The sequence below is a fragment of the Babesia bovis genome, chromosome 1 (genome assembly GCF_000165395.2).
Source record: "Babesia bovis T2Bo chromosome 1, whole genome shotgun sequence".
Lineage (NCBI taxonomy): Eukaryota > Apicomplexa > Aconoidasida > Piroplasmida > Babesiidae > Babesia > Babesia bovis.
Window position 1 is genome coordinate 350,987 of NC_067396.1, and position 10,677 is coordinate 361,663.

Below are 10,677 nucleotides of genomic sequence, written 5' to 3' on the forward strand. Positions count from 1 at the left end.
TCTGGGCTACGACTGCAACGCTGATTATATATAGTTAATGCCCTTCCCTGCATAACAGGGTGTAAGCGTACACTGATGAGTCGCCACAGCACGTACCAACAATGAATTGCTTGTGTAATTATCAGTGTGTCGGAATCTATATTACACAATGGATTTTTGTTTTGTTAAAGGTTGAGAATCTATCGAAAACATTGCGGATTAGTTATATTGTTAGGCATTGTCTTTTTACAGGTGTGTAACAAATTGTCTACGGGGAAGACGCATACGAACACGGATGTTGTATTTAAAGACTTATAGTTGTATTTTTATCCGTGAAATGTACTGTTAGACACGATATTCATGCTTGGTGGTTTCAATACAAATATTCTGGTTTTGTTCTTGAAGGTATTTTATAGGTAAAGTTATTATGTGCCAATATGAAGGCTAAAAAGTTAAAGCAAAGATCACCATCTCTGAATGTCGAATCTTCGGCAGCCGAACATACTGGTGCCAACGATAAAATGATACAGATGGTTGCTGTATACAGAGAAGATGGTGGGATAAAGGCATTCGTTCCGGTAGATAGCAGAGAGAGTAAAATGGAGGAGCCCATGGAAAGCTCTTCTGATGAGTTGTGTTCTATGATGGGCAGAAGTGCTAGCAACGCTGGCTCAACCGGATGGATAAGTCAAACTATTGCGAAATTTAACAAAGAGAGTGCAAGAGATAGTTCTAAACAAAGGCAACAATCAAATTTATCTCCTAAGTCACATGGTAAAAATGCTCTAGGGGTAGATGGGAAAACGGAGACAAACAATACAGATATATTCAAAGACTTGCAAAGTGATGACGAATTCCGTGAAGGTAAAACAGCGGATCGTCACATTCAGAATGATATATCCGGTTCGCAAACCGGATCAATACCAGTGACCCCTAGATCGGAAAAGACGGCAATGGAAGACATGGAGGCTGATGAACAATTGAGTATGTGCAGCAAGAGTGTTATTGAAGATATGATGAATAATACTGTTGCCGCTAAGTTGTCTGAATGTATGGAGAAATGCGAAGATGAGATACGCGCTGCACGCTCTGAGCAAGAGCATCTTCTCCGTCAAGTTACGGATGATGTAATGAAGAAGGTTGATGACCGTATAAAAGACATGTGTTCTAAGCTGGAGCAAAGTTTCGCCGGGTTTGTTAAGCAAAATAACGCAGACTTAAATGTTGAGGATCATATAAAGGACGCTATTGAAGAGGCCAAGACGGAGATGCAAGAGACAATACAGCAGGATGTTGAAGCTAAGATTGAGAGGATGGTATCCAACATTAACGAAACCATACAACCTCAAGCTTCTGCTATAGAGAAGAAATTGGAAGATGCTCTTATGGTTGTTAGCGTAAATGAATCAATCGTCAACTCTATGCCTGAGACTATTTTGCAAAAGCTTGAATCAAAGGTACATGAACTCATTGGTGATCATGAGACAGAGGCTGTTGAGTTCCAGGAGAGTGTTAAGTTAGAAATTGATGAATGTAAGTCCAAAGGTGTGGAATACGACCAGAGGCTTGATGAGCTTGTACGTAGACTTGATACCTTGCAAAGCAATCTTGAGGCCATAGCATCAAAATTGGATGAATGTTCAACCAAATTGATGACTGAATTGGAAACCAAGATGGATACTAAATTGGTCAATGTGGTAAGTAAGGATGATTTGGGTAGCGTCCTTGACAATGCCAAGGCGGTGAGTGCAGAAGCAGAGACCAAGGCCATTGCTACAGCTGCTCAAGAATGTGATGAAAAGCTTGGGGTATGGGCCATGGATATGGAAGACAAGATGTCGCAAGATTTTTATAGGATAGTTGAGGAGAGGGTACAGGAACTCGGTGCTACGTTGCTTAAGCAATTGGCCAATACTATAGAACAGAAGTTCCGTGAATTTGGTGATACAGTAAATGACGATGAATGTCAGAAAGATCAATCGTCAGAGTCTGCTATCATATCTCCCATGTCAACAGATGCCTATAGTTTCGTTAAATCACTAAGAAAGACCATTCAGGTGGAAATCGAGCATGTGTTATCTCCTATTACTAAGTCATTTGATAGTGATGCCATAACAGTGCCTGAAACAGAATCTTCTACTGTTGGAACGGATACTTCCGGCGGATTAGATTCCCTCATTAAAAGGTTTAACCATGTGGTTCAAAAATGTCGTGAGGAGATGAAGGGTGCTGTTGAAGTAACTCGAAGGTTAGAAGAACTCAACAAGATTGCAGCCGGTGCAATGGCGGATATCAAGGAATATACCCAGAGAACCTCCAGCAGCAAAGAAAGTGTCTTGAATACTGACAACATGAAGGAATGTAAAGAGGCGCTTACGGGTAATGTTTCAGCCCCCAAGGAGGTTTCCAAAATACTGATTGACGGTGTACGCAGTATTTCTGAAGACGTGTTTTGTAACGTTCATTCGTCACCCAAACTTATACAAGCTCCAAATTATATTGGCACTATGGCTGTAGATTCCAATGATCCTCCTAAACATAATATGGGCCATGATTGTGCTGGCAAAGGTAATAAGCCCACAGTTATTAGTGAATATACAGTACCTATGTTGCGTCCCAGTGGTTCTACTACTCGTTGTACGACGTTACCGATGGATATGCTACGCAATGCTGACAGTATCAAACATGCTCATTTTGATTATGAGAATACTTTTAGGGAGCCTTCAAGTCCTGTGGAAGTTAAGTATGTGAATGTAAACGGTCAGATTATGAAGGTAACACAGGAACACTTCAAGCTGAGCCAAATCGGTCAGAGACCTGTTATGCATAACCCTCAATGCGGTTACCACATAGCCAACCATCGCAATCCGCCCACTCATTTCCAATAACATATTCTAAATTGCGCTTATGTGGTACTCCACACGGAAAGTTATACAACGCTTTATTTTAATGTATCGTGTATATATCAACACGCAGATTAATGGAAATGCTTTGCAAATATCCATGTTAAAAGTATTTGCATATGCAATAATGATATTAGTATGCAATTAATGACTAATACAGGTCGATGAGTAGGTCACCTATGGTAGAGATGAGGTGTAATAGCATGATAAATGTAACTAGATCGATGAATGCAGAGTCTTGTTGGATTTATATTGGAATTTTATCGATGCCGAAAATACGATTGATTAAACGATATAACATAGCCGACATAAATGACATTCTATCTAATACAAGATCTCCATAAGTAAATTGATAGCGTAATATGACGATATGAATCCGTACATACGTCGTCATATTCGCGTATAATGTGATACATCCAAATGAACTTATTCAACAGACAACCAATATTCACTTATTACTGATGATGACGTCTGACTATTACCGAGTAAATAAACTGACAACGACATCAGTCTAAAGGGTGTCGTAATCACTAGCGTAGCCAATAGTAAACACAATTCAATCAACAGCGCATACTGCTGGCTCACATTTAAGACATAAAGGGGTCAATTAGCAATGGTATGGTGACAATTTGTATATATGAGATATAACTATATATCGCAACTATTGTGACAGCACATTCAATTGTAAGTATGTAACACGAAAGAATGTATGTAAATTAAAATTTCCAGTACTGGATGTATCTGTATGTTTACAGAGGGAATGTGCCCATCACCTTATGAAAAAAGACACAACAACATGGTATCGCTGTCTATTGTTATTTTCACAAACACACGTTCTAAAATTCGTCCTAATGTATCTTTGTGATGCTTGTTTATGATGTATTATGTGTGTGTTTGCCTGCAAATACTTGCACGTTTTATCATTCATATTGTGGGTGCCCCTCTGTCCGCAACTATCTGGTGTGCATGAAGTTCCCATAATACCGTAGGTGTGAACTAAAGGCGGTGGAATAATCGCATTACACATTGTAGTGTATGTTAGATCGTACAATGGTGGGTCTTTCATTTGTTACGGTAGCAATATGCTACTTTGGCTCATTCGCCATCGCAAACAAGGCAAATGACAAACGTACCCTCAAGGAGGATTTAATGTTATTTGATAAGTTACTATGTGAGAAATCTGCAGATAACATGAAGCAGGAGATCGGAAATACATTGAAGAAGGATAAGGAGAAAACGTACAGTTATATTAAAGAGTTTTATGATAGGATTAAGAAGAATTGTAATATTTTAACAACCGAGATTAACGATCATCAGTTATCTTCAGACAGCTCGTCCGGTAATTTGTTGACTGAATTAAAGGACCTTCTCAAATTATTGGAGGACAAATGCAAGAGTATTAGGGCAATCGCGTTACGCACTCCAGATGACCAATCTATAATAGCTAACTGGCTCGTTGATTTTGGCGTTGTTGAGCAAAAGGAAGATGTAAAGACTAGCGTAAACAGGGATCATCTCAAGAGGTGTTATAGGTCATTCTATCATCACATAGATGGATTAGAGAAGGTGTTGGGAATTGTGGATCGTGCCGAATCGCGTAACGCTGATAAAGAAGATGCTGATGCAGATTACTACGGCGAGGATGAGGACGAAGCTAATCATGAAGACTGTAGCCACCCAGAGCACCACGGTCACCAATTCCCAGGAGGTAAGCCGAATATTATAAGAGTTAGATTGCCCGGGGTTAACGAGAACGTAGAACGATCACCAATAACCGAAAGCGGTCCTGCGCCAGCCAGTCATCCGACTACTGGACAAACAGAGACTTCTCAGACACCAAACCCGTCTGGTGATCACAGCACCACTGGAACCACTGTTCCAGGAAGTGATACTCAAAGCACTGATCAACTTCCTTCAGGAAAGGGGCCCGGATCTAACAGCGATACTATTTCTTCCTCAACACAGGATCCAGCTGCACCAGGACCCGTCACTACTGATGGACATCTGGAGACCCCTGCCCAACCTTCAGCCACCGCCGCACCAAGTGGAACGGGATCTAAGAACCCTGCTCAAGAGCCTAACAACATTCGCGGACCGCAACCACCCGCTAGTCAGCAATCACAAGCTTACATCCCTCTGTTTGCTACTGCTGTTGCCACCGTTTTGGTTTCTGTATTCTAAGCTCCAACACAAGATGATGTGTTTTGTGTTATATCCTGCTTGCTATATGTAAGTATAACACAATTAGTGGTTTGTAACTGTGCGTCATACTGTATGTCTTTATGTTGAATCATAATTTTTAAACGTCACAACATAATTGCCAGCTACTCTTTAATAATATCTATGTTTATTGGTTTTTAATGCGCTTCGTTACATTTATCGAGCTGCTGCTTGCATTGAGTATATAGCATATATTTGTTTATGTATCATGCAAAAATTGTAAGTCCTCAATAGCAGTATATCAATTGATTCCTTTTGTTATGTTCTTCATTCACAGGTAGAACAACATTTTACAATGTTCCATAATTGGTACAACAAACATAATTCAAACCTGAAAGATTGAATTATAATGCCACTATGGATATATAAATGTTGTAGCTATTCTATAAGATTAATGTGGAGCTGATTCATGTACAATCTCTCCAAAATGCGATATATAGAATCTTTAGATTCGTTGTTTTATAGATGCGTATCGTCTGTCTAGTTGTTACACGGCAGACGATACGCTTCAGTATAAATCTGCATTATGTTTTATTGCTTTTGGCCAGGTTTGCCTTTCCAACAGGGCACCATGTGTTGGCTCCGCATGTACCACATCCAGGTCCAGCTGCAACGCAAACAGTTTGGCCAAATCCAACTAGCAAATGATTAACTTCTGCCCATAGTCTCTTGGGTATCAATTCTTGTAGTTTAATTCTTGTTTCTTCGGGTGTTTTTGTTTTTACCCACTGTAGCCTATTGGCAATTCTGTGGACGTGGAGGTCCACAGCTATTCCATTTATGCGTTTGAAGCCCTGTAGATTTTATATGTGCTGAGGTAACACTTACGATTTGAAGAACTAGATTGCCCATTTTAGGACCTACACCGGGTAGTGTTACCAGGTCCTCTATGTTGTCTGGGACTTTCCCTCCAAACTTGTTTAATATCATTTCAGTTGCTTGTTTTATATGTTTAGCTTTTGTTTTGTGGAAGCCCACTTTAGATATTAAGCTGTCTAGTTCATCCTCTGGCATCTTGGATATGTTTTCCGGGGTTAAGCCTCTTTGCTTCAAAGCATCCATTGCAGCTGCAGTTACAGCATCCTTCGTCTGGCTAGATAACATGCATGCTATGAGCGTCTGGTATTGATATATGCGTTCACTCTGGGTTGCATCTGCACAGCAATGGGCACCCATGGTGTCAACAGGTGCGTCTTTCTGGGAAAACATTATGTTTCATGCAGTAGGACCTACGGCCTGTCTCATATCTACGATTGCATTCCATGTGTTTGCGAAGTTTGGTATCTTGATATCGCCCTGTTCAATATGCCTGAATGGTTGAGTTTTGGTGTCATAATCCAATTGAATGTAATCATTGTCGTATGCAATTTCTTGTTTGGTTGATTTTGATTTCCTGGAAGAGCTTTTAATCGCCATTTCCTGTGATTCTTCTTGTGGGCGTTTAATGATGGATTCATTTGAATTCGTGACGTCAAGTTCAGCATCAGCATTTTGTCTCTTTCTGCTTTCAATCCTTTTGTAACTTTGTTCTAATTCAACCTTATTCTCCAGCAAATCACTGAAATGTTTTTTAACTGGTGAATCTACAGTGACAGCATCTGTCATCTGATTGGTTCTCCTTTTCTCCATGGAATCCACTTGAACTATGTCAATTTGCGTTAGACGTGGTCGTGATCCGACTGGCGCTATCCACGCTAAAATTATATATTTTCTGTAATATATATCCACCTACCGTATGATCTATTGACTGAAAAATATACTGTCTTTACACCGCGAAAGAGTGATTTTACTGCGCACAAGGCTAAGGCAAGTATCTTCCACCACGACCGCCTCCACGTTTGTGCCATTATAAATAGCACAAAATATATATTGTATTATACTTGGTGTCTAGGCTGTATAATTCGTGTTTACGGGTTAAAAATGATATATGCCTATTTAATGCGACTTCTGTGAACCATTGAATTAAAATAGTTATTTATAAGAAATATAATAACTGGTTAATTCAATGCATAGTCAATGTGTGATTCTTGGAGTGTTTTTTGGCTCCAGTGTTATCGGTAGGGTGGGAGGCTAAGGCGGCCGGTGACTCGAGGCCCCATCGTCGAGTGGCCTTTCCTGTTGTATCTTTGTTATACACGTAAATATCACCGCAATTCGGTGGTCTATAGGTGTTTTATAGAGGTATGTTTTTGTGTTTACAATGTTGGTATAGTATATGTATTGTTTGTTCCGTGGTGCTATCACTTCACGTTCGCTGTTGATGTGCAATGTTTATGTATTACTTGGCAATGATTAATTTATTTCAGGCTTGCTTTATTTATATATTGATAAGACCATCGCGAGGTGTTGATTTGGGTTGTGCAAGATGGTAGGTTCCTTATTCCTCACATTGGTTTGACCACGCTATCAGAATCTGAGGTTGCAGAAGCGTTTGGCCGCTTCGGTATTGAAGTGTGGTAAAGGTCGTATATGGTTAGACCCGAATGAGAGCAATGAGATTGCTATGGCCAACTCTCGTTTCAGTGTTCGCAAGCTGGTTGGTGACGGTCTCATCATTAAGAAGGCTGTTGCTCCACACAGTCGTGCTCGTATTCGTTTGATTCATGCTTCTAAGCGTTTGGGTCGTCATGCTGGCATTGGTAAGCGCAAGGGTACAAAGGGTGCTCGTCAGCCTCCAAAGTTGTTGTGGATGCGTCGTCAGCGTGTTCTTCGTCGTATGTTGACTAGGCTTCGTGACACTAAGAAGATTGATTCTCACATGTACCAGAACTTTTACAAGCGTTGCAAGGGTAATCAATTTAAGAACAAGCGTGTGTTGTTAGAGGCCATTCACAACCAGAAGAACGCGTGGGTTAAGCAGAAGGCTGAGAGCGAGCAGATTGAGGCTCTTAAGGCCAAGGCTAAAGCCATTAGGGACAAGCGCAGGAGCAGGTTGGCTGCTCGCGCTGCTTAAGCGTACTTTGATAATGATCATTATCGGCTATGTATATTTGTGGTGTGTGTATCTTACGAATTGCTATGTATACCTAGCTCGTTTCACATAACTCTTTCTATAGCATTTACCATTTTAGTGATCCTGTTTGTTTAGTACCCGTGGTTTGTAATTGTGTTGCGATTAGGTTTGTGCCGATAACGTTGTTGATTGTTGGTATTACTACATTGGCGATAAGTTGTATATCCTCCTGTGCATCAGTGTCTTCGTATTCTGTTTTTGTGGCATAGAGTTGCTTCGCCAGTTCGGGTAGTTTAATTGCGGTAGACCGTACGAGTCTCTTGATGGCGTTATTCACGTGTGAAACGATCCAATGTGGTTCTGGCGGTGATATCACCTGGCCAGCTCCATTGAAGCATCCTTCCGGGCATGCCATAACTTCAATGTATGCCATTGTATGATCCATTTTCTTCAGTTTATTTACGATATTCTGGATATTTCTGAAACCATATGCCATGACAAATTTTATGGCCAGATTATTTATTAATAAGGTTGCTTCTTTGTAATCCCGGTTTATTGATTCTTGAAACTGCATTGCAGAATCATCTATGCCCAGGTACTTTGCTGTGAATGCTTTTACTTCTTGTGCAAGTCCTCCGGACTGTGCATGTTGCGATGATGGGCGCAGGTGGCGCTTAGGTTTGTATGTTAATGGAATCGGTAACTGTTGGAACGAACCATTACTGGACATTGCATTTTGATGTTCCAATGTGTTTCTTATGGTCTCGTTAGCGAACAACTTATTGAACACAAAACACTCCTTGCCCGTGAACATATCGTCTAGATCTGCCTCTGGTAGTGTTGCAAAATCCAGGTTGTAAAGTTCCATTATTCTTTGTAGGTCTCCAGTTGATATAACATCATCGACCAGCTGAACTTGGTGCTTTTCCTGGGTAGGCATGAAACGATTGTATAACCCCGATAGATCAACTCCATTTTGCGCCTTCAGAGCTTCTACTTTCTTATCGTAGCAAGGCGCAGTGGTCACGTGGTATATAGTGGATACCTTGGCGTTCACAGTTCCATCTCCCCAAAGTCTCAAGATATCATCTATAGTTCTGTAGAATGCTCCCGACCAGCTTGTGCCCAAGTATCCCCTGACCTTGCCAAATGCTATTTGTAGCCATAATACAGTTTTTATAAGTGCCCCTTGTATTTGTTGGCTTGAGGCCACTTTACTAATATTTGAAGTTATACTTGCATCCAAACTCTTCTCTGCGTATGTGGTCCATCCAGGGCAGTGTGCCGCAATTATAGGTAAATTGGGCAACAACTCATGATCTACACAATTAGGTGTATTGGTCGATGATTCTGGAATGTCTGTTCTATTTAAAAGCTTCTCTAAGCCCCGTTTAAACTCTCTTTTCGTTTCTTCTATGCATATTTGCTCCGATATTTGCATATCATACACTTTTTTAGCTCCCAGGGTTCGTAGTAAGTAGGACAACCTTCTATATGCTGTCTGATGTGACACTTTGTAGGCTGCTGCGAACATGAATGCAGTTTGGGGCGCAATTGAAACTACAGCGAATTCAGCAGTCCCGATTTTTTTGGCAATATCTTCATATCCTCGATCCCTGAGTATGATATCTTCGGACGAAGTCAGGCAACCCGAACAGCTCATACAATCACTGAGTCCTACTAAAATACGTTTCGACTCTTGTTTATCATCTATAGCGTTCTTTTTGGATACGTCTGTGATCTTGCTTTTAATTTTTACTTCGTATTTTTCACCTTGTTTTCCTACTGGTAGTACGCATTCTTCGCTGAGGCTGAGATAATCATTTAGCTGATCAATTTTGACTGCCGTTGAAAACATTGTTACACATCGATTTGAAATGTTTTCCTAAACGCATTAAGTGTGTTAGTCCATTAGTCAACTAACAAACATAAGGAATCTCTGCATATGTACATCGTGCAGAAAATGCAGCGAATGCTATTAATGGTTAAATAACATGTTTAAAATCCATTATATTTAGTGTGTTAACATATTATTGGTATATTCATGTATCTATTATATCTTATCGTCGGTAAAACTCTGGTAGATGTGTAATAACATTTGGTATATATGGCAAAACAGCGTAGTTATTCCGTTAATCAATTTAACACCCTGTAATCCTATTAGCACAACTGTTTGTATGCACTTTATGATGTACATATCTGTTTAGCATAGTTATATTACATGGAAGACCAATCGATTCCGTTACACCTTCTGTAACTTTCTTGCACATACACTTGGATTACACATTTTGTAGCCATATACGTAACATGAAAGAGTTGTACCATGGGCGTGATCTATGTGCTTACATCTTTGCATTTTATAGACACGTGTTATTCTGTGCTTCCATAGTCTTTGTCATTAAGAAATATTCGGTTGAACTCGTATGAATTAGAATATAGATAACGTTAGTTGAATCTCAAAGGATTTGTCTATGGCACTGCTGGGCATAATTTTAGAAGCGGGAGAGTTTTCTTCTAAAATTTTCTCTGCTGCTGCTGGAATCCCGATACCATGGCTACTTTTGAATGTTGACAATTCTTTGCTAATAGGTGATTCCAATGACTCTTTGACTTTATTTTATA

General features: G+C 40.1%; 5 protein-coding genes across 6 annotated transcripts; 3 read left to right on the forward strand and 2 right to left on the reverse strand.

The window, feature by feature from the left end:
- The first annotated feature begins 224 nt into the window (after window positions 1-224).
- On the forward strand, window positions 225-2,886 carry BBOV_I003120 (uncharacterized protein). Its single transcript, XM_001608912.2, has one exon. The coding sequence runs from the start codon at window positions 417-419 to the stop codon at window positions 2,865-2,867; it is 2,451 nt and encodes an 816-aa protein (XP_001608962.1). The 5' UTR covers window positions 225-416; the 3' UTR covers window positions 2,868-2,886.
- A 990-nt stretch (window positions 2,887-3,876) lies between these two features.
- BBOV_I003130 (putative integral membrane protein) lies at window positions 3,877-5,117 on the forward strand. 2 transcript variants are annotated; one of them, XM_051767571.1, is made up of 2 exons: window positions 3,877-4,590; window positions 4,801-5,117. In XM_051767571.1, exons 1-2 carry the CDS (start codon window positions 3,918-3,920, stop codon window positions 5,061-5,063), a joined length of 936 nt encoding a protein of 311 aa, XP_051623906.1. In that variant the 5' UTR covers window positions 3,877-3,917; the 3' UTR covers window positions 5,064-5,117. The 2 variants fall into 2 exon arrangements, with proteins under 2 accessions (XP_051623906.1, XP_001608963.2); XM_001608913.2 differs by having other exon boundaries at window positions 3,881-5,095.
- A 504-nt stretch (window positions 5,118-5,621) lies between these two features.
- Window positions 5,622-6,988, reverse strand: BBOV_I003140 (base excision DNA repair protein HhH-GPD family domain containing protein). The gene is made up of 4 exons (XM_001608914.2): window positions 6,835-6,988; window positions 6,336-6,796; window positions 5,931-6,299; window positions 5,622-5,896 (listed from the first exon to the last, which is right to left on the reverse strand). Exons 1-4 carry the CDS (start codon window positions 6,947-6,949, stop codon window positions 5,627-5,629), a joined length of 1,215 nt encoding a protein of 404 aa, XP_001608964.2. The 5' UTR covers window positions 6,950-6,988; the 3' UTR covers window positions 5,622-5,626.
- Window positions 6,989-7,239: 251 nt separating this feature from the next.
- On the forward strand, window positions 7,240-8,074 carry BBOV_I003160 (putative 60S ribosomal protein L19). Its single transcript, XM_001608916.2, has 3 exons — window positions 7,240-7,283; window positions 7,409-7,470; window positions 7,513-8,074. The coding sequence occupies exons 2-3, from the start codon at window positions 7,468-7,470 to the stop codon at window positions 8,053-8,055; spliced, it is 546 nt and encodes a 181-aa protein (XP_001608966.1). The 5' UTR covers window positions 7,240-7,283; window positions 7,409-7,467; the 3' UTR covers window positions 8,056-8,074.
- A 57-nt stretch (window positions 8,075-8,131) lies between these two features.
- Window positions 8,132-9,947, reverse strand: BBOV_I003170 (Iron only hydrogenase large subunit C-terminal domain family protein). Its single transcript, XM_001608917.2, has one exon. The coding sequence runs from the start codon at window positions 9,911-9,913 to the stop codon at window positions 8,162-8,164; it is 1,752 nt and encodes a 583-aa protein (XP_001608967.1). The 5' UTR covers window positions 9,914-9,947; the 3' UTR covers window positions 8,132-8,161.
- Between the last annotated feature and the right edge of the window lie 730 nt (window positions 9,948-10,677).

Bases quoted from the DNA above. Each gene is read 5' to 3' on its own strand.
- BBOV_I003120 (XM_001608912.2), top strand. From the start codon at position 417: ATGAAGGCTAAAAAGTTAAAGCAAAGATCACCATCTCTGAATGTCGAA.
- BBOV_I003130 (XM_001608913.2), top strand. From the start codon at position 3,918: ATGTTAGATCGTACAATGGTGGGTCTTTCATTTGTTACGGTAGCAATA.
- BBOV_I003140 (XM_001608914.2), bottom strand. From the start codon at position 6,949: ATGGCACAAACGTGGAGGCGGTCGTGGTGGAAGATACTTGCCTTAGCC. The intron at 6,797-6,834 runs GTAGGTGGATAT...ATATAATTTTAG, and splicing joins TTCAGTCAATAGATCATACG to CGTGGATAGCGCCAGTCGGA. The intron at 6,300-6,335 runs GTAGGTCCTACT...ATGTTTTCCCAG, and splicing joins TCGTAGATATGAGACAGGCC to AAAGACGCACCTGTTGACAC.
- BBOV_I003170 (XM_001608917.2), bottom strand. From the start codon at position 9,913: ATGTTTTCAACGGCAGTCAAAATTGATCAGCTAAATGATTATCTCAGC.